The sequence below is a fragment of the Piliocolobus tephrosceles genome, chromosome 6 (genome assembly GCF_002776525.5).
Source record: "Piliocolobus tephrosceles isolate RC106 chromosome 6, ASM277652v3, whole genome shotgun sequence".
NCBI lineage: Eukaryota > Metazoa > Chordata > Mammalia > Primates > Cercopithecidae > Piliocolobus > Piliocolobus tephrosceles.
The window spans coordinates 155076183-155099433 of record NC_045439.1 but is presented as its reverse complement, the minus strand read 5'-3'; the positions used below and the strand labels follow the sequence as shown (position 1 = coordinate 155099433).

At 42.8% G+C, this 23251-nt stretch overlaps 1 protein-coding gene across 2 annotated transcripts; it reads right to left on the bottom strand.

Moving 5' to 3' along the window:
• Positions 1 to 16652: 16652 nt before the first annotated feature.
• On the bottom strand, positions 16653 to 23023 carry LOC111554571 (transmembrane and coiled-coil domain-containing protein 5B-like). Of its 2 annotated transcripts, XM_023230208.1 has the most exons (8): positions 22873 to 22958; positions 21650 to 21760; positions 20889 to 21038; positions 20452 to 20569; positions 20094 to 20144; positions 19380 to 19448; positions 17713 to 17867; positions 16653 to 16708 (listed from the first exon to the last, which is right to left on the bottom strand). In XM_023230208.1, the coding sequence occupies exons 3-8, from the start codon at positions 21029 to 21031 to the stop codon at positions 16690 to 16692; spliced, it is 555 nt and encodes a 184-aa protein (XP_023085976.1). In that variant the 5' UTR covers positions 21032 to 21038; positions 21650 to 21760; positions 22873 to 22958; the 3' UTR covers positions 16653 to 16689. The 2 variants fall into 2 exon arrangements, 1 of the variants encoding a protein (XP_023085976.1); XR_002735276.2 differs by lacking the exon at positions 20452 to 20569 and having other exon boundaries at positions 16682 to 16708; positions 21716 to 21760; positions 22873 to 23023.
• Between the last annotated feature and the right edge of the window lie 228 nt (positions 23024 to 23251).

The window sequence follows — 23251 nt, the reverse complement described above, 5'->3', positions numbered from 1 at the left end:
CCGGCTGGTCTCAAACTCCTGACCTCAAGTGATCCACCCGCCTCAGCCTCCCAAAGTGCTGGGATTACAGGTGTGAGCCATCACGCCCAGCGAGGAAAAACAATTCTTAACTCGAAGTCTCTGGCTCTTCCTCCATGAAATGAAGGTAATGAAGGGACCTCGGGAATAGGGTCATCACAAAGATTAAGTAAGATAATGTGTGTAAGATATTTAGCAGCTTCTCAAGGCTGTCTGCCTTTCTTTGGTCCATGGCCAAGAGGCTGGCTTCTATCTTCAAAGCCAGCACTTGATTCACTCAAATCTCTGCTCCTATTGTCATACCTTCTTAAACTCTGATTCTCCTTTCCCTTCTATGATTACACTGTGCCCACCTGGAAAATTCAAGGGAATCTCACTATCTCAAAATCATTAATCACCTCTGCAGAGACCCACATGAGGGAACATGGTCACAGGTTCTGGTGCCTACGTTGTCACATTTGCCATGGACTGAATGTGTTCCCTCTAAAATTCCTATGTTGAGACTCTAATCTCAGTGTGACGGTATTTGCAGGTGGTGCCTTGAGGAGGTAATTAGTTCATAAAGGCAGAGCCCTTGAGGATAAGTGCCCTTATAAGAAAAGGCCAGAGAGCCAGCCAGCTCTTTCTTCTGTGTGAGGATAAAAGTTAGCAGCCTGCAACCCAGAAGAGGACTCTCACCTTAACTCAACCCTGCTGGCACCCTGATCTTGTATTTCCAATCTCCAGAACTGTGAAAAATAAATGTTTGATAGTTGATGATATTTTGTTATGGCTGCCTGGGCTGACAACCTCTTTGTAGGGGGTTGGGGGGCGTTATTCAGCCTACCATGTCTGGAAAGGGGCAATTTGTTGCTTTACCCTGATTTCTATATTCTCTCCATGTAGTGGGAAGAACCCAATATGTTAAAGAGACTGTTCTAATCAATGTAAGGTAGGTAGGAGCAAATACAGACCCAGTTGGAATTCAAGGCTGAAGATACCAAACCAGCTACAAATATGAAGAAATAATCAGGAAGTGTGGATTCATATTAAGGTTCACTTTTTCTTCCTACATAGAAGGAATTTTCCCAGTTTGGAAATAACTCTCCCTGCTTCTCTGTCATCTTTATATAAGGAGTCTGGAGGTTACCAAAAGTGCTTTCAGAGCAGTGGTTTGCAGCCTTGGCTGTATATTGGAATTAAGGCAGGAGAATAGGGAATTAGGGTAACCAAAAGTTAAGGCATAAGCCAAAGAACAGCAGGTGCAGGCAGTTCTAGCCAAGATTGGGCAGCATACAGGCCACATCCTTCTTCCTGTGATAAGAAGACAGAAGTTTCCACTTCAGACTCTGATTGGCCGCAGGCCAATCTCTCATAGACTGCAACCAGTTGGAGGCCTCTGAAGGGCAGCTAGGGGTGTTGCCAAGTTCTTTTGGCTTTATAAATACCCTGAGGAGCATTGCAATAGGCAGGCTCTTGAGCCACTTGCTCCAGCCTGCTCTCACTCTGTGAATTGTACTTTTGCATCTTCAATGAATTTGTGCCTTTATTACTCCATTCTTTCAGTTTGTCTTTCGTTGCTTCTTTTGTTGCTTCGTTTGTGCGTTTTGTTCAATTCTTTGTTCAATATGCCAAGAACCTGGATAACTCACAGTCAAGACGTTCTATCCAGTAATGGAATTACCTGGAGGAGCTTTTCAAAGATACCAATACCCCTAAATAAAATCAAGGTATCTGGAGTTGGAGCCCAGGCATCAATATTTTAAACTGTCCCCGGGTGATTCTGATGTGTTACTAGGGTTGAGAATCGCTATAAAGGAAGTAACAGGATTCCTCTTCCGGAGGCCCACAAAATGTTCTCTCTCTCTCTCTCTCTCTCTCTCTCTAGCAAATACTTCGCTTTGGTCTGAGTATTTCTGGGAATCAATGGTTTTGAAGGTTTTAACATTTAGAAGGTTTACGCTTGGGGAGCCCTCAGGACTGTCTCATACTTTCTCTTCTCCCCCAGTCATGTCAATCCCTAATCCATTGGAGACCAAAGTTTATTGATTATATTTTAAACTCTTTCTTGCATACCAGATATAAGTGGATAATAAATAAAGTTTCTTGAACAACTAGTAATCAAGTAAGCTGGTGTAAGATTTTCTCTGCTGGGATAATGAACTCCAAATAGCCAAGGATCAATTTACCTCTAGCCTCTCCCTCAGGCAGTTAAGATATTTAAAGCCTGAGGGTACCTCCTCCATCTCCGTGAGTTGAAATCATATCTCTTGGTCAATGCCTGTATCAAATGACACCTCTCCCATTAGCTCCTTTTTGTTCTAGATGTCATCTTTTTCCTTTGAGCCTTTTTGTATTCTCTTGATGACACTTTCCTCATGCTTCTTTGCATTAGTTAGTATTTCCTTTTTCCTTGTGAATAGAATATAAACTCTTTTGAAGTAGGATTATAGAATAAAATACACAATCTTCTCATGCCTATTTTTCCAGCACAGTAATGCAGGTGAAGGAACATAAAAATTTCTAATTGATATTTTCTCTTGTGAGATTGATCACTGGTGATCTTCCCGGTAGGATAAAACCTTGGAAAGAAGATGTGTTTTCCATTACATGAGAAGTCACTGGAAGACTGTGTTTCGGGCCCATTGTTGACTTATCAATTTTCTAGATTGGAAATACTCAGACCATGCCTGAAGAGACAGGTGAATCTTTCAGCAACCAATCTTAGATTTATCTCTTATTTCTAGACTACAGTACTGACTGTGGACTGTGTAGGTTTTAAACTGTCATGGGGTTTTGTTTAAAGTTGACTGTAAATGTAGTTCCAGGTTTAGCTGACCTGGAAGGTAGGAAATCTCCTACCACTTATATTTTCAGCAGAGAAATTCTAGCAAAGGCAAGGATTCATGTCCAGGAAATCTATTCCCTTGCCCATCAGACTCTCTTAGACTTTCCCCATCCTCCACGCTGCCCTAGCCCTCACCCTCGCCCCATCTTTCCACCCTGAACCATAATTCTCCTAAGAACTGCTGAAAGCCACTGCTATAGCTCTCTCCACTCTTCTGTGACTTGCTCAGTGGGGCTGAGAAATTCAGGATATGAAAATCCTCAAGTTAGAGTCAGACTTCACCAATCTACTGAAACCCCCCAAAAGAAAAATAAATCTCAACCTCCAAGCAGGGGATCAGCCTCTTTACACTACTGAAAAGTCATCCCTCTGGTGGCTAAGGGTAGATGACCCCATGCTGGGACAGATTTGTCAGCTGAGAGCCATGGGATAGCAGCCTGGAAAGGAAGGCTTTTACAACCTGAGAAAACGGAGCAGGACCCGCCCGTTCGTGGGCCCTGCCACAGAGCTGGCAGCTCTTGAGTTTGGAGACCACAGACCCTTCAGGATTCAAACTCGCTGAACCGCAAGGGGGGGTATCTTCCTCTGTTTGGCCTGCTATATAACAAAGTACCAGAGACTGGGCAGCTTATAAACAACAGAAATTAATTTCTCATAGTTCTAGAGGTTGGAAAGTCCAAGATCAAGGTACCAGAAGATTTGGTGTCTGATTTGCCCGCTTTCTGGTTCATGGATGGCCATCTTCTTGCTTTGTACTCACACGGCAGAAGGAGCAAGGGAGCTCCCTGAGGTCCCTTTTGTAAGGGCACTCATCCTTCTGCCCCCATGACCCAATTACCTCCCAAAGGCCCCCCCTCCAGATACCGTCACATTGGGCATTTTAATCTCAGTATATGAATTTTGGGGAGACACAACCATTCAGTGTATTCAGGGGGCAACTGTTGCTCTTTTAAGCTGACACCTACACACAAAGGGTGATGACCTTAGTGTAAAGGCAAGGATTTCAAACGAGCTGATGAAAACCTAACCAGTAAATATGTATGTTGTGTGGGATAAAGATCAAGTGTGAACATTTCAAACGGGCCTTACAAGAGAGCAACCTGCAGGGAAGAATGTCACCCCTGGAGTGGATTGGGATTACCCAAGTCCAGTTATTTTATACTAGAAACTATTGCATGAGAAGGACATGGTTATGTGTAAGAAATAAAGCTTTACATGCCTCCCCCGACAGCCAACTCAGACAAGGCTGTTCTTGGTGGAGTCATCTTTCGAAGGATTACTCTAGCTTCCTGGTTAGCCCTGGATTCAGTGCCCTCACCCTTCGTCAGTTGACAGCTGGGCGCAGTGGCTCACGCCTGTAATCCCAGCACTTTTGGAGGCTGAGGCAGGCAGATCACTTGAGGTGAGGAGTTAAGAGACCACCCTGGCCAACCTGGTGAAATCCTGTCTCCACTAAAAAAAAAAAAAAAAAAAAAAAAAATTAGCTGTGGTGGTGGCTCATGCATGTAATCCCACCTGCTAAGGAGGCTGAGGCAGGAGAATTGTTTGAACCCAGAAAGCAGAGGTTGTAGTGAGCCGAGATTGCATCACTGCTCTCCAGCATAGGTGACAGAGTAAGACTCTATCTCCAAAAAATAAAAAAAACAACGGCCTAATAATTCCTTTAAGTCCCCTCATCCCCTATGGAACCCAATCCTTCCATTTTTTTTACTCATTCTAAGGTATAAATGGCCTGTGATGCTTTAATAAAGCATTTACCAAAGCATTTAAAAATCTTTAATGGGAATTATTAAACTAGAGGAATAATTGGGCTCCAAAGTAAAATTTAAGACAACGAATAGAATGATTTGGGGCCCCTATACTATCTTTGAACAAATAACAGAGGAGAGAAGAAAATAGGTGATGGAAAAGAGCTGACGACACTTACTGATTCAATGGTTCTGAGTGGTGGGCTAATACTGCTGACTTCAAAGCTCTTTATTACACCTGAATATGAAAGCAAATGTTCTAGGGGAGGCCGGAGATGGCCCGTGAGTCCTGTCTCTGCTGCTTACCAGATAGATAATCTTAGGCAACTCTCCAAACTGTGAAACGGAGATGATATGACCTCTCTAACACAATGTCTGCAATACAGTAGATGATTAAGAAACGTGGGCCTCGATAGTTCTGAGTCCCTACTAAGTCAGCATTTATACCTCAGAGAAGCTTCAGAGTTACCTCTAACCTTGATATTGAGGGCTGGGATCTGCCACAAAATGGAGAGGTTTTGAGGGCATGATTCATTGCTCATTCTTAAACTGCTCTTTCCCCCCATCCCCCCACTTCACTGCATTCATGCATTGCAGTGTCTGGTACATAGTAGAAACTCAGTAAATATTTACTGAACTAAGCCTTTATGTGGAAGGTCTTAACTCATTATTTATTTATTTATTTGAGATGGAGTCTCGTCCTGCTGCCCAGGCTGGAGTGCAGTGGCATGATTGATCTTGGCTCACTACAACCTCTGCCTCCTGGTTCAAGCGATTCTCCTGCCTCAGCTTCCCAAGTAGTTGAGATTACAGGCATGCACCACCACCCTGCCTAATTTTTGTACTTTTAGTAGAGACAGGGTTTCACCACGTTGGCCAGGCTGGTCTTGAACTCCTGGCCTCAAGTGATCCGCCTGCCTTGGCCTCCCAAAGTGCTAGGATTACAGGCGTGAGCCACCACGCACGGCCTTAACTCATTCTTAAGAAACACTACTGCTGAGACTCTTGACAAGAAAAAGTGGAATAAACACTTCCAGGCTTACAGAGGAACCCTCTGGGAAAGAGGCTAAGATTGCTAGGAAGGCTGAAACCTGGAGGATTTAGAGAACTTTAGGAAGAGGTTGGTTCTTACTCACCCAAGGACCGGAATGAACTAGTTCATAGAATCAAATAACGTCAGCATGAATGATTTTAGAAATCACCTGGAAGTCAACCCCAGGCCCAGAGAGGGTGTATGGCTTGTATAAAATCAAATAAATAACAAACTAGAGTCTAAGTCTTGACTCCTGTTCAGTGATTTTTTCAAGACAGTGCTGGAACTTGCCAAGAGACATTGAGTGGAATTTTTTTAAACAGGTATTTTGGAATAAGCAGAAGTGAAAGGGAGAGGCCAATTCCTAGGGCAAAGGCTATAATGTTGATAGATATGAGTCCTATTTCACATCAGCCTTCTCTATTAAGGAAATTGATCTCCAACGTGATAAAAAGGATAGTCCAAAACAGTTAACACGTAATTACGTTTTAAGATAAGTAACAAGATAGAGAAGCCTAATTCGTTTGATTGATTTCGAGCCCTCACACCCAAAGAAATTCCATTTCAGAATACTGAAAGAATTGCCGTGTTGTAACACTCTCCCTGAGGTAGAGTATTGTATTATTAACTACTTTAACTAGCTGCCTGAGGTCAACAATTAGTACAAGGCCAAAAGAGATCTCACAGCCCAGCCTCTCTGCATCCAAACTTGAGCAATTTCCAGTCTACCAGGTGTCACCACTGGTCACTAAGTGAGCTGATGAATCCCTTCATAGAATCTGGGTTTTGAAACATTGCAACAAAATAAAATGAAGCACCCAAACCAACAAAATGAAATTTAACAGAGCAAGTGGAAAGTGCTGCGTGTAGCCTAGTTTTAAAAACCTTTACAAATACAAAACAAAGGAGATGTAGAGTAACAAGAATTCATGTTCAAAAGGGTTAGGAATCTTGGTGGACTCCAAGCTCATATCTTTGCGTGAAACAGCTGCCAAAATGGCTAGCAAAATCTTAGAAGGCATTAATAGAGGCGTAATGTTTAGAATAAAAGGAGAATAGGGCTACCATACTTCGCCAGGCAGACTTCATCTGCAGTACTGTATTCCATTTAGCTCTGTAGGGTTCCAGGGAAGGATAAATAAGATAACACAGGCTCTAAAAGTTATGCCATGTGAGCTGAAAGGACTTGGGAATGTTCATTTTGGAGAACAGAAGGCTGTTCAATTTTAGTGTCTAAAATATGAAGGAGGCAGTCATTTTTCTGTATCGCTTTATAAAATAGAACTAAGATTAATTAGTGGATACAAGCAAAGGAAAAGAAAACTTGTGTTGGTTGAATACCACTACATGCTGCTTGTGCTAGGTGCTTTACATTATTTTATTAAAACCTTTTGGAAACAGATGGATATTTGGGGAGTGGTGAGCTCCCTGTGACTGGAAATCAGAGCCCCAGCTCAGCACTACTGATTTAAAGCAGTGGCAGCCAGGCGTGGTGGCTCTTGACTGTAATCCCAGTAGTTTGGGAGGCTGAGGTGGGAGGATCATTTAAGGCCAGGAGTTCAAGACCAGCCTGGGCAGCAGGGAGACTCCCGTCTCTACACAAAATGGAAAAAAATTAGCTGGGCATGCTGGTGCGTACCTGTGGTCCCAGCTACTCGGGAGGCTGAGGCAAGAGAATCGTTTGAACCTGGTGGGGTGGAGGTTGCAATGAGCTGAGATCACACCACTGCATTCCAGCCTGGGCAACAGAGTGAGATTCCACCTCAAAAATGAATGAAATGAAATAAAATAAAATAAAATAGAGATGGGTCCCATTATGTTGCCCAGGCTGGTCTCAAACTCCTGAGCTTAGGAGATCCTCCCTGCTTAGGAGGCTGAGGTGGGAGCATTGCTTAGGCCTGGGAGGTCGAGGATGCAGTGAGCTGTGGTCACGCCACTACACTTCAACCTGGGTGACAGAACAAGGCTTTGTCTCTCTCTGTCTCTATATAATATATAGTATATTATATGTAAGTATAGTATATACTATATATATCTATAAAATATATATATATATATATATATATTGTTTTTTAAGGCAGCAGCCATCCCTCTTCTGCCTCCAAGATTTAGGAATGCCATTCAGGCCTTTCTGAAGCCAGCATCCTATTGGAGGCAGGCTCTCTGGGGGCAGCAAAGGCTACTGTATGTCAACAACGTACATTTCTAGCAATTTCAAGGTTTCAAATCCCCACTAGATGGCTGACTGTAAGTGAGGGGCTACCTAGTCCATACTAGCCCGAGCTGCTGCTTTCTAGCCAGCCTTGAATGTTGGGATAGGCTCATGTTTGTCTAGGGTTGTGCAGGGAGGGCTAGGTGGTAGAGAGCCTGAGTGTTCTACGAGTTGATGAGGAATTGTGTGACAGGATGGGAATGGGATACTTCTCTTGGCCAGCCACGGCCATTCTTCTCACATCCACCTGTGGTCTTAGAGCCACCCAAGCGCTGAAGCCCTTCGGCCTAGGACATGTTCTGGCCAGTGGACAATGTATCAGCCAGGGTCCTGTCCTGGCAGAACCAGAATTCAACTTGAAGGATTCCAATGAAGAGACTTTAGTGAAGGGGCCGTTACAGAAGTGTGAGCAGGGAATCTGCAAAGGAACCTCAGCATCACGGGCACCCTCCAACCTCAAGACCATGTCTTTGCTGTCTCTTTATCTACCACTGGCTGAATCCTTCGTCTCACTCTGGTCTTTGTTATAATGTGACTCTCTCAAAGAACACTGTGACTGCTCCTCCTCAGCACTCCCTCCTCCCCACTGAACTTTGTTATATCACTTAACATCATCCAATATTTGCATATTTATTTATGTGTTTATTGTCTGCCTCTATCCACTAGAATGTGAGCAGAGATTTTTGTCTGTTGTGTTCATTGCTATATCCCAGCACTTAGAATATTGCCTAGCCCAAGGAAGATGCTCAGTAAGTATTTGCTGAATGAATGAATTAATAGATGAAGGAAGACTAATTGGACTTATTAGAACACATAGAGAAAATGATCCAATGGTGACATCTGATCCCTCTTTCTTACTTCAATTTGTTAATCACTCCTTTAGGTGAAGCCACTTGAAATGCAAAAGGCTTTCATTTGGCCACAAGAGGGTGATATTGGCCAGTTTTTCATTTTATAGACACCTTGTTCTGAGACCACTCAGTCTCTTCTTCCCCAGACCTCAGAAAGAAAACCTGAGACAGGGCCGTGTCTACAGGCAAAGTAAACATACAGTGTTTTCTTCTGCCCAGACGCTTCCAAGTGAAATTCAGTTAAAACCTATATCAATAAAGGTTTCTAAAGGAGAGAAGGTCACTAGAAAGTAAGAGTGTAGGGAACGTGTAGGCAGAAGAAACAGGCAAAGAAAGGCATCTCCACCACTTTGGTAACCATGGAGATGCCACCAGCAGGCCAGATGACCTCATGTTTTGTGCCACATTCTTCTACTTCCCTTCCCTCTGCACCATCCAGGCTCCGTTTGGCTGTCCCTGCAAAAGTGTGAGCTTTCACAATACAGGGTCTAGGCTCATGGTTCCAATTGTGACCCCCCCCCAAGTGTTCAGGGAAAGAAATACAGTTTACTCAAGGAATCAGTCCCTCTTTTACCAAGTCCTACTTTATGAAGATATGTGTGAAGGGAACATGTGGGAGGATACAGAAATAAAGGGGCCACCAGCCCCAAGGTCAAGGCACACAATGATGACACTATGAGGCAGAAGTGGACAGGGCAGTATGAGATGCCCAGAGAAGGTGCCAGGAGCATCTGGAAGGCAAGAGAGGCTGTCTTCAGTGAGAAGGGGTCAGAGGCAGCTGTATGGGAGTTAGGACATTTGAACTGGGATTGAAGGATAGGTAGGTACAAATTTGTGTTTGGCTGTATCTCCAGCACTTTCTGGTTTTATACACTGCTTTTAATTGCACTTGAATTTTAGGATAATTTTCTTCTCATTTATGAATGAGTAACCACCTGTTTAAATGAAATAGGTCAGTTTTTTCCCCCACATCTTAATCTTATAAGATATAGCATAATATAAAATAAAATAAGCTTGTAGGGGAGATAATGTGTTGTTAAAACAGGAGAAGGGGAAATCTTTGTATCCACCCCAGTGGTTCCTAAATTGAGTGCCCTTATGTACATCCCAAAATTCTCCCAAGGAGAATCTAACAAATGAACACATTATTATTATTATTATTGAGACATCTCACTCTGTCACCCAGGTTGGAGTGCAGTGGCGTGATCTCGGCTCACTGCAACCTCCGCCTCCCCATTTCAAGCAATTCTCCCGCCTCAGCCTCCTGAGTAGCTGGGATTACAGGTGTGCACCACCACGCCTGGGTAAGTATATGATTGTTTAAGTTTTTAAAAATATGGAGCAGAGAATGGAAGTCCTGAGGGGAGTTTTTATTATCTCGCCTTCAGTGCAGCTTTTCTCAATGGCCAAGGGTGGAATCTGCGAATACCTAGTGAGGGGTCCCAGGACTCACAGACTAAATTCACAGACCAACACTGTGGACTCTTGTCAAACATATTTATTTGAAAGGGAGACATTCCAGAGGGAAAGCAGGGAAAGAGCAAAATGAAAAACTCAGATGTCAAGTAGTGGCTCCGAGTCAGTTTGCTTCCACATCCTTCCTGGCCATCCCCAACATGGGGCCACAGCCACGGCCCCTCCCCTCAGGTGTGGGGTGATGCCCCCAGGTCACCCCAGACTAGTGTGGTAGCGCTTCTTCCACTGCTAGAGTGAGGAAGGGACATGAGACCTCCCTCAGCCTCTCCAAGGTGCCCCTGCTCAGCACCAGGGGCAGGACATCCACGAAAAGATCTGGGTTTATGTACTGCAGGTGGAAAAACACATAAGCCAGCAACCTAATGAAGACTAGGGCCATGAAGGTGAGATACTGGAAATGCCTGCAAAGAGATGTTCATTATTTGCATGAGAAAAAAGACAGCCTGAGGTCAAGCAGTTAAAGGCAAACTCATAGTCATAAATGGCTGGTGAATTGCTTTCTTCAGGCAAAGTTGATAAGGGAAAATAGGGAATGGGGACACAGGGTAAGAGTAGGGAAGAGGCAAATACAGAAAAAGAGTGATGTCATGGTTAGAAATTGAATACAACCCTCCTGACATTCAGTCCTCCAACAGCATAGTCCTCCTGACATTTTCTATGTAGAAAAGTTAGAGGTACGAAAGAAGACTTTCCAGGTACTGTGTACGGGACAGGCCTTTCTAGGGTTGTCAGAAAATGTTTAGGACCATCACTTGTGAGCCTTGTGTCCAGTGGTTCTTTCCAGGTCCTCTACAATGGGCAATTTTAGAATTTGAAATAAGATTTAGCCATCGGTGACATTAACATCCAGGAAAAATGATGAGGATTAGCTTTTTTCTAAACAGGTGCTAAAGCAAACCAATAAAAGGGGCTTTGTCTCTCTCTCTCTCTCTCTCTCTCTCTCTCTCTCTGTGTGTGTGTGTATGTGTTTTCTTGTGTGCACTCAAGAAAATCCTACTCTGGCAACAGGTCTAAGACCTTCAACTATTTTGAAATATCGTAAATTGAGGCTTTTTATTAAAGTGCCACTTGAAGCTCTTCAGGGTCAATCTTCTTATTTCAAAAACTAAAAAACCAAAGGCACAGAGAGTTCAAGGATCTTTTTCTAAAATTTCTAAGCCTGAAGATAACTAAGAAAATTAATGCATTCTAAATTTTCTTCCCAACAAGGAATATCACAGAGGAAATCAAGTTCAGGGCTTGAAAACTGGAAAGGGCTCTACCTAGGATCGTAAGAATGAAAATTGAAAGTTAAATGCAACCTACATCTTTATCCCAAATTTCTCAGAAAGAGCCACACATTTCTCCAGCTATTTATAACTGTTGTTTAACTCTGGTGTTATAATTCTGCACTGAGAAAAGTAAGAATGGTTGGGAGAAATTTGGGGCTGCCTTGTGTATTCTGATCACTGGATGATGTGTTTATTCTTGTTCTTTTGGCCCTCATCAGGTAATGCACAGAGTGAAATGTGGTCTAGGCTAGGTAAAGGCAAGATTCTTCCACTTACTTGTACCAACAGATTCTCTCCTGTTTCTTAATGGTGGTCTTCTCCTGTGGGAAGCAATGAGAAAGCACAGCTATGGCTTTTCATGTGTTCACAGAGAGGCAGAAGAGCAGAGGCCCTGGAGTCAGGACGCCTGGGTTTGAATTCTGCCTCTGCCACGTCCTAGCTTCCGTGGTGTGGAGTAGGCACTAAACCTCATTACTTCCTAATTATAGGATTATTAAAAAGGAGGGAAAGAGAGGGAGAACCTAGGAGAGGGAGGGGTAGAGGAAAACCCAGGTTTGGAATAGGAAAAACTTGCCATGTTTCTTTGGGTAGTGTCCACCAAAATTGACCCAGGTTTCACTATTTGAGAGGAGTCATTCTGGGCTTTGGATCTGGGAAAGAGATCAGAGCCAAGAATTAGGTAACGTAATCTGAGAGGCTGATGAAAGGTGCTTTCCTAAGTTATGTGACATCCTAGACTCTTGGTAACATTCACAACGCTCAACATTTAAAATCCATAATTGCTCAACTTATAAAGAACCAGGAAGATGTGATTCATTCTTAAAAGAAAGACAATCAGTGAAAACTAAGCTGGATATAACCCTGACGTTGGATTCAAACTGCAGTTTGTGTCTTGGTGGCAGCTCAGTGTCAGGTCTGGTCTTATGTCCTGAGTTGGGCTGCTCACACATTGCCCTGAGCATGCATGGTTGGGAAGTCCGGTCAGAGATTCAGGTACAGTTCAGACACAGATTTGGGAACTCCCCATGTCCCCATGTCTGACTCTCTACTTTTTCCCCAGTATCTTTGGCTGCCTCAAACTCTCTATTCCCTATTTTGTTACTCCAAAAAGACTATAGGTTTTCTCTGCTGGTGCATCTTGCACACCCAGTTTGGTCTTTCTTCAGGCTAGAAGCTATAGAAATGGGGAAATAATGCCCATGATTCTCTTTTTCCAAGTGCCAGATCCCTTCCAGAATCTGCTTGCTTTTATTGACTCGCCAATACCTTCTGTTCATTGTTTGTTCATTTGTTTTGCTGTCCTAAGTTTCACTTTCTGCAATAGGATTGAGTCCATTAATGGAAATGCCTATAAATAATACCAGCAAATAATGCCTGCAAATGCTTGCAAATAATTCAATAAAGCAAGAAAAAGAAATAAAAAGTTAAAGACTGAAAAGGAAAAAATATAATTGTTATTATTTATAGTTGAGAAGCTAAAAGAAATTTTTAGAAGAGGTGAATTTAGCAAGATTAATGATACAAGTTCAAAATATAGAAACCAATTGTATTTCTATGCACTAACAGTAATCAATTAAAAAATCAAGGCTGGGCATGTTGGCTTACACCTGTAATCCTAGCACTTTGGGAGGCCAAGGCAGGAGGATCACTTAAGTCTAGGAGTTTGAGACCAGCCTGGGCAACATAATAGGACCCTGTCTCTATTTTATTTTATTTTATTTTATTATTTTATTTATATTTTTTGAGATGGAGTCTCGCTCTGTCACCCAGGCTGGAGTGCAGTGGCATAATCTCGGCTCACTGCAACCTCCGCCTCCCGGGTTCAAGCAATTCTCCTGCCTAAGCCTCCCAAGTAGCTGGGACTACAGGCATGCACCACCACACTTGGCTATTTTTTTTTGTTGTTGTATTTTTAGTAGAGACAGGGTTTCACCATGTTGGTCAGGCTGGTCTCGAACTCCTGACCTGCCTGAGCTTCCCAAAGAGCTGGGATTACAGGCATGAGCCACCACACTCGGCCACCGTCTCTATTTTTAAAAAAAAAAATTAATAAAAAAAGAAAATTAAATTAACACCGCATTCACAGTAGCATTAAAAATATTAAATACTTAGGAACAAATCTGATGGAAAGTGTATAAGAACACCACACAGAAAACTATAAAACATTATTGTGAGAAATTAAAGATCTAAATAAATGGAGGGATAAAGATGTCATGGTATGTGAAACTATTGTTTATTTTTATTGTTGTTTTTGGTCCAGGCTCTGGTGGTCCAGGCTGGAATACAGTGGTGCAATCATAGCTCACTTTTACCTCAAACTCCTGGACTCAAACAATCCTCCTGCCTCAGCCTCCTGAGTAGCTAGGACTATAGGCACACACAACCATGACCAGCTAATTTGTTTTTTTTTTTTTTTAGAGATAGTGTCTTGCTATGTTTCCCAGGCTGGTCTCCATCTCCTGGCCTCAAGAGAACCTCCCCTCCTAGCCTCCCAAAACGCTGGCATTACAGGTACAAGCCACAGCACCTGGCTCTGGAAAACTATTGTTTAGATACTAATTATCCTCTCACTTTATCTATAGATTCCATGTAACTCCAATCAACATCTCAGCAAGGTTTTTTGTTTTTGTTTTGGTAGAAGTTGAAAAATCAATTTTAAAATTTATATAGAAATTCAAGGGGCCAAGAAAGCCAAGATAAGCATGCAGAATTTAAGCTACCATATCAATACTAATTATAAAGCTACAGTAATTAGTGTAGTTTTGGCATAAGGATAGAAACAGCAACTAATTGTGCAGAATAAAGCATCCAGAAACACTCACACATATATGGTCACCAGACATAAAATAAGACACCACTGCAAATGCGTAGTCTCTTCAATAAATGGTGCTGGACCAATTGGATATCCATATGGAAAAAAAAAAAAAAAACCCCACAAATTTTAATCTCTACCTCACACCACAGAAAAGAAAATAAATTCCAAAAGCATGTAAACCTGAGTAAAAGGTAAATGATAAAAAATTCTAGGGGAAACCGTAGAGAGTAGTTTTATGACCTCAAAAAGGCAGAAAGCAAAAAGAATGGATTGACACATTTCGCAGATTAGATTGTTCCCCAAATTAATAACTATTGTTTATCCAAAATGTCATTAAGAAAGTAAAAAAGGAAAGCCACAGAATAGCCTATAATACATACATTTGACAGAGGGTCTTATGAAAAAAATAAGGAACTCCTACAAATCAATTAGAAAAAGACTAACAATCTCACAGACGCAGGCAAAAGGCATATCACAAAGAGGACATTCAAATTTCCAAACTGTGTGAAAAGCTATAAAACATCATTATTAATCAGCAATAAAATGCACATAAAATATCATTATTATTCAGTAATAAAATGTTTTTAAAATCAAAATTGTACATCACTACAGCCTCCTGCCAGACTAGCTAAAGTCATAAAGGCTGTAAATACTGAGTGAAAGTAAGGATGAGGAATTACTAGAACTCTTGTACATTTTTTATGGGAGGGGATGTTGGTACAGGCACTTCGGAAAATTGTTCAGCTTATCTAGTAAACCAAAGATGTATATACCCTATGACCTAGAAATTCTATTCCTTGGTATATAACCCAAGAAAAATGAGAGGATACATCCATCAAAAGACATGCACAAGAATGCTTGTAGCAGCATTATTAAAATCTCCTAACTGGAAATAAACAACATGTTCCTTAACAGTAGAATAAATTGTGCCATATTTCTGTATGTTATATAGACTATAACAGCCATGAAAAAGAACAAGCAACAATGTGAGTGAGTCTCAGTGAAAGCTAGACACAATCAAGAACATAATACATTTACACAAAGGTCAAGAATGCTTTAAAAAGAAAGAGATAGAAGTCAGGCGAATGGTTACTTTTCCAGGTGTATTGACTGGGAGGAGGGAACAGGGAGACTTTTCGGGAACTCAAAATGCTCCATAGCTTGATCTCAGTGGTGTTCTCACATATAAAAATTCACCAAACTATATAAAATTTGTGCACTTTATATATATTATATAATGCAATTGAAAAGTATAAATAATCAAAAGGAAAGTGTGACAAGTCCTGAGACATCATACAGTCTATGGAAAGAAAGTATAAAAGGGCATCACTGGGGCCTCTGGTCAGTCTGGTGGACCCGCAGCATCCTGGGAAAGGGGACAGTACACACACATAAAGGAATATTTCTGGGCCCCTAGTCCTCTTTTTACTACGTTTCTTACTCTCTGAACATAGCTCCAGATAATTTTCAGGAATGACATGCAACTGAGGACATGTGAAAAGAGCATTAGGGCTGGGCACGGTGGCTCATGCCTGTAATCCCAGCATTTTGGGAGTCTGAGGCAGGTGGATCACCTGGGATCAGGGGTTCGAGACCAGCCTGGCTAACATGGTGAAATGCTGTTTCTACTAAAAATGCAAAAATTAGTTGGGCACGGTGGCACATGCCTGTAATCCCAGCTATTTGGGAGGCTGAGGCAGGGGAATCATTTGAACCTGGGAGGTGGAGGTGCGGTTAAGTAAGATCCCACCGTTGCACTCCAGCCTGGGCGACAAGCGTGAAACTCTGTCTCAAACAAACAACAACAGCAACAACAACAACAATAACAAAAAAAAAAAAGAAGAGAGAGAGAGAGAAGAACATTAAAAAGATACTTTATTTTGACAGGAAGTCTCACTCTGTTGCCCAGGCTGGAGTGCAGTGGCATGATCTCGGCTCACAGCAACCTCCACCTCCCGGGTTCAAGGGATTCTCATGCCTCAGCCTCCCAAGTAGCTAGGATTACAGGTGGCCACCACCAGGCCTGGCTAATTTTTGTAATTTTTTAGTAGAGACGGGGTTTCACCATGTGGCCAGGATGGTCTCGATCTCCTGACCTCAGGTGATCCACCCGCCTCGGCCTCTCAAAGTGCTGGTATTACAGGCTTGAGCCACCACGCCTGGCCAAAAAGAGACTTTTAAAACACCAATTGCTGAGGAAGGCAAGAAGAAAGTCTGAATGCTGGTGGTTTTCCAGTCTGAACCACAGAGCCGAGGCTGAAAGAGATGACTTGTTGGAGGCCGTTTACACAGTGACACACACTATGCTGAGAAGCACCCCTCCCTTCAAAGACCACCCGGACTGCCGGACTGCCACTGCAGTCCATCAGGGAGGCCATTTTTCTGAGCTTACATTTCTTTCTCAAGAAGCAGCGCCTCCTTTTCCTCTTTCATCTTCCTCAGAACTTCCTGGTATTTCTTTCCATGAAGTTAAAAAAAAAGTCATAAATGGAAAATTTCCATATTTCATCATGATGTCATTAATAAAAGCATTCTGCTAATTATTTTCCAAACAGTATACTCATCAGTATGCACACACCAGTGGGGGAGAGGTTCTAATAAAAAATTCAAAGATATTAGTAACCAGAATGGATGTGTATAAACAAAAAGATCTCCCTCCCATTCAGGTCCCTGCTTGTATTCAAATCCCAATTCTGACGTTTGCTAGCTGTGTTCCCCATTACTAGCTGCGGTCTAACGTCCTGAAACCTCATTATCCCCTTGATCATAACTGTCATGCTCACAGAATTATTGAACAAATTCATTGAGAAGAATACTATATATATGTTGAGTGCTTAGCACAGTACTTGGCACAAAGTAAATCCTTAACAAACATCCGTCTTCTTGTTGCTGTTGTATATAGAGCATTTCTCCTAGTGACACATTCTAGCCTAACGAAAAAACAAGGAACCCATGGCCTTGGAGACATTCTGCCTCTACTCAGACTTCTCCTCCAGATGGGTTGTACCTTTATGTAGTAGACCTGGTCCTTACAGAGCTCAGACACAGATTGGTAGTCACTCTCTATCTAAAAAGAAAGAAAATTAACAAACCCCATGAGTCAAATCAGAGCCAAACCCAGCCTCCTGCCTGGGGCCCTACCTGGTGCACTGGCACTTGGCTGGTTACCTAGCAACTCCTGACTTGAAGGAAACAACAATCACATCACAAAGAGGTGATCTCATCGTTAGGCACAGGGTCTGATCTTAAGCAAAGGAAATATTTTGCCCAAGTTGTCATATGCCTGTCGGGTGATATACCAGGGGATGTGGCAAGGCACTTTGGTTTGGAATTCAACAATGGTATTTGACATAGAGGTGTAAGAAATGGTAAAAGCAGGATTTTTAGTAGAAGTTTTCTTTCCCTTCAGCTGCATAAGAATGGATAAGAATCAGAAATTCATTTGCAAGATGTTTTTGTACCTCCCCCGCCATGCCTCAACAGATCTGTTTCTAAGACCCTTGGGATTCTCTCCCATTCTATCTTGACAGACCCTCAGTGGAAGAGACACTGCCTCTACCTTGGCCAGCTCCTCCTCTTGCTTTGCACAGGACTCTGTTGACTTCTGTAGTCTTGCCTGTGGAAGACAATGAGTGACAGCAGAAAGTTACTACTAGCATTCTTTCATGGAAGGGAAGTTGGTAATTATCACCATCTCCAGACCAGCAGAGAGCATGATACTAATGGCTATCATATGTTGAAGACATCTGATAACAATTTAGGGTGGGCACTTGTTATTACCCACCCCCCCACCATTTTACAGATGAGGAAACAAAGGCGCGGAGAAGTTAAGTATGCAACTTGTTTAAAAGTTGCAGAGTGGCAGAGCTGACATTTATGCCTCAGTAGGCCAGTGCCCCATTCAGTGAGCCCAGCCATCCTCCTTCCTCCAGGCCTACTGACCAAAGCTCACAAGCCTCTTTCTCCCACTCATATTTCATAGGGTGTACTGGCATGTCCTCCGAATCACACAGAAAATAAAAGAGAAACCTGGGCCAGGCGTGGTGGCTCACGCCTGTAATCCCAGCACTTTGGGAGACCGAGGCAGGCAGATTTCTTGAGGTCAGGAGTTTGAGACCACCCTGGCCAACATGGTGAACCCTGGCCAACATGGTGAACCCCCATCTCTACTGAAAATACAAAAATTAGCCAGGTATCATGGCGTATGCCTGTAGTCCCAGCCGCTCAGGAGGCTGAGGCAGGAGAATTGCTTTAATTCCTGGGAAGCAGAGGTTGCAGTGAGCTGAGATCTTGCCACTGCACTCCAGCCTGGATGACAGAGTGAGACTCCATCTCAAAAAAAAAAAAAAAAAGAAGAAGAAGAGAGAGAGAGACAGAGAGAAACCTGGCTTCTCTTTTTCTGAGAAATGCATAAGACAGTGGGGCTCTTGTATAGTTGGCTCAGTTAAATTGCCACACTCAGCACATACATATGCAGAGAGCTTCCTAATAGGGGTTTTCCCCACTATTGGGTGTCCAGTGTAGTCATTCATTCAATATATATTTATTGGGTGTTTACTATGTGCCAGGCACATAGTTCTAGGCCCTGGGGAAACAAATTAACAACATACACAACAACTGATGTTCTCAATGGACTTATCTTCTAGCAGAGGCAAAAGATAATACAATAAATTTAAAAAAACAACAACAAAAAAACAACTTCTTGGGCCTTTGAGCCATGGGTTGGAAAATCAGAAGATCACGACACATCCCTGTATGATTATGGGAGTTAATATTTTCTTCCTGTTGAATATCTTATTTGTGTGTCCTTACTTAAGTAATAAACTTCCAGAGGGCAGGTCCCAGTGGGCATTCAGAACTTGTGTTTTATTGACTGGTGGAAGATGGGGACTCTGGAGCAGTTCCCTCCACTTTGATCCACTGCAGTCATCTCTGCTCTTAGTGTGACTAGTGATGTCATGAATGCCCCACAGGCCATGGGATTACATACATGGAATAAAGGACACTGACTCATCTCTGATAAGTACACAGACGTAACCAGTACGTACCCTAGGGGAGTCCTTGAGAGCAATTTCTCACAGGACCGAGAATTGACACATCTCCCAGAAAATCTGTTTTTTCTACTCACCCTCATTTCCTCCAGGATCTGCTTTGTGGCTTCTTCTTCAAGGTCAATATTTGTAAATAGCCCTGAAATCTAAAATAGCATTCCAAAAATCATGAACTAAGTATGGCACACAGACATGAAAACCTGGGACAGTGGCAGACTAGGGGTCCCAGGTACAGACGGTGGTTACTAATTCGGGCCTTGGGTAGAAGCTTGGCAGAAAAGCATCTCCGTCACCCTGTGCAGGCTGCCTGACTCCATGCGGGCTGGACAGACTTGTCTGTTCCCATCGCCCATGGAAGCAAGGGCACAGCGAGGAGGAGAGGACAATGAGAAAGGGAAGGGAGAATGGGGCAGAGTGGTGGGAGGAGGGATAAGTCTTTCTCCCTGTACAGCCCTTTAGCCCTCTCACCACAATCTGTAATGCCCAGAGAATAATTGGCAGCTGCAGTGTGGAGGGAGCATGCCACCTTCGCCAGTTACCCCCTCTTCTCCAGTCTCTGTGATTAGAGTTCTGGAAGATAACTCTTATTGAGATTCCTAAGAAATGAGGCTTGTTTCCAGGGTGGGCTTTGCTGTGTGGAGAATAGCATTTCCATGAACTTTTATGTATATATTTTCTCATTCTGAATGTGCCTAGCACCCCTCCTGCATGCCAGCCACCAGCCTTTCTCTTGTGAAGACACAATGTTCTTAGGGACTCTGGGTCCCTAAAAAACCCAGGGCACCCCTTACCTTTTTCTGAAGCTCCACCACATTCCTGCGTAGGATTGCATTACTTTTTTCCTGTGGGGAAAAAGGAAGTCAAGGGAAGAAAGTTGCTCTGCTGTCATCTCTCCCCCTTCACCAGGTCACTGGAATAATATCTGGGGATTAGTCTAGCAAGTCGGAAAAGTGCACTGTGGCTCACACAGCAGACCTAGGAAAAAAGCCTCTTCGGCACCCACACCCAGTGCTTCATTCCCAGAACACTCTCTTAAACAGCCATTATTTTAGATACAGATGAATTGAACATGGGATGACTTCCTGGGAAAGAGAGCAGCAGAATGCAAACAAATTGCATCCAAGGGTCCTTTTCTAGACCCCTCCTTACCAGCTTTGCTGTCTCCAATTCCAGCTCCCTCAGGGATTCCTCCTGATCATCTATGATATAGTTCAACTCCTCCTCCTCTTTGATTTGTTCTAGTGACAAGGCCAGCTCTCTTTCCAGACTGAAAGATATAAAGTCACCCAGGTGTGGATCAGCCCCTAAGGAAGCTGCCAGGGCCCCAGTTTAAGAAACTACTTCCAAAGTCTCAGGAAGTCAGAGTAACTACCAAATGCAATGGCAATAAAATGTCAACCTAATGTGAACACCTAATGCAAAAATCTATCCATGAAGTATTTTGATGGCACTGTAGTTCATACTTCAGGATTTAAATAACACACCAAGATTCACCATCAAATAAGTGAAACTTCCTTCCATCTTCTGTATCCCAGGAGACCTGCGGGGGAGGAGAGGCCCTTCCCCCACCAACTGCAAAGCCTTACCTTGGAATAGTTTCTTCTTTCTCTTTAATCTTTCTAAGGAGAACCTGATTCTCCATATCCAGTTTCTGCAGGTCCTTTTCAAGGTCTGAATTCAGGCAATCAAGGTTCTGTTTTACGGCTTCTAATGATGGTAATTCTATCATCTGGTACCTACAGAAAATCATCTTTATCACCAACCTCAGGACAGGAAAGCATAGAAGCCCTAAGAAGACGCTCCCCTATAATTTCATTCATTCTCTTATCTTCTGTTGTTAATAGGCCTAACCAGCCTTATTTTGTTTTCCATGATAAATTGATTTCTACACTGTTTTGCATAAAGTAAATTCCTGGAGTAGAACCACATTTTAATTTGAAATACTGTAAGTGGCACCCACTAAAACAAATCTTTTATGAAGCAAAAGAAATGTTTTTTCTATGAATACTTTAACACACTTGTTTTGAAATATTTTAGATGAAATATGCAGAATCCAAGCAACACCTCTAAAGCATTTAAAGACCTGCAAGGGAAAGGTTTCTCCTTTTGTTATCTTCTAAGCTAGTCAGGCAGGGACATGGGCTGAGTGGAGGCCGGAAGGGAGATAAATCTTTTTCCTGCAAGACTGATTAGCTGTTTGAGACACTAGAGGTCTTTGAAAACCTATTTGAAAGCCTTCATCATTAGTCTGATGAAGAACAGAGAACTGAAGCCAAGGTTTCTTCTCCCTAGGAAGCCTCCCCAGACTTGAGGAGATTCGGTCTCACACAGTGGAGCTCTTCCCTACTGGATTGCTGGAGACTCTTCCCGTGGAGCTTCCTCTACTGAACTCTTTTATTATTCCATTACTTACACATCATCCAGTGGATTCTGTCCAGCGTCTTCCATCATAGCGTTCCTAAAATGTGAACACAAACATCCGTTATGGAAAAGCTCCCAACAGCCAATGCAGTAATTGCCCCAGGAGGGAGCAGGTAAAAGGTAGGCCTGTGTTCAGGCCACACAGAGCCAAGAAGAAACCGAAGCCTCCTACACTCTCACGCTTCCCAGGATCAATTGTAGTATTTTTTACAAGCTAAATTTCAGTAAACCAGATCATACTTTAATTTTAAAATCTCATAAATGAAAACCACTGGAGCACAGCAATCTTTTTGTTTTCAAATTTTTCCACACTTGGGCTCCATTTTCCTTTTCTCACCTACATTTGTCCCGTCACAAGTAAAGTTGCTAAGGGTACTCATGTATGTCTACTGACAAATCCGCTGAGTGACTGTTTCCAGCCAGATCTTCAGAGAAACTTTAAAAAATAGTAGAAGAGTTAGAGGGTACCAAAAAGTGGGCTGACTGATTTCTATTAGTTTATTACCACCCTACTTTCTTTTTTTTTTTTTTTTTTTTGAGACGGAGTCTCGCTCTGTCGCCCAGGCTGGAGTGCAGTGGCTGGATCTCAGCTCACTGCAAGCTCTGCCTCCCGGGGCTAGTTTTTTGTATTTTAGTAGAGACGGGGTTTCACCGTGTTAGCCAGGATGGTCTCGATCTCCTGACCTTGTGATCCGCCCGTCTCGTCCTCCCAAAGTGCTGGGATTACAGGCTTGAGCCACTGCGCCCGGCCAACTACCACCCTACTTTAGAAAAATCTCTAGCTATTATAAGTGGAGTTGACCCTAAAACAATAGCAGAAACAGCAGCATGGGCAACAGGATACAGCTACTGAAAGGAAGAAACACATGTCAGGCTTTCAGGGACAGCATATCCTAATCATTGCACTACACAAGTTGAGGACCAAATCCAATCTAAGAAAAGCAGAGTACCAAATCTCTATTCTTCTTTCACATTGCATCTTCTCTTCTTTTCTCTTCCTGTTTAAGCTCTTTTGTTTTAATTCCCTTTTCAATTTCTTCTCCTGCCTCCTTCTTTTTTTTATGTTTTAATCACTTTCCCTGGATTTTGCTTTTCTTTCTACAGTCTTTACACACAGTAATGTGGTGTGATGATGCCCTCTGAGCTCACCCTTCTCTTCCCAGTTGAGATTTCTTCTGCTCCCAACAGAGATTTCCAACTGAATGTCAGAACTATCAGAAAGGGCAATGCCTTACTGATAGTAAGCAGGCATAGCGGGACTTATTATATAATCTCTGACTGGGCAGGGCAGCGTGTCATAATGGGTTGGGTGGGTGAGGGTAAGTAGGGGGGCGGGTGGGGCAGCAACAATCCACCTGTGGCATCATTGTGGGCACAGTGGGAGCAGAGTTCAGCACTTTAGGACAGTCTAGATCTCTTCTGTAGCAACAATAAGATCTGTGAAACAGATTTCTAGGCACAGTTTAAATCTCTTCAAAAGCAGTAATCAGTTCTATAGAACGTATTTCATTTTTCCGAATCTCTAGGC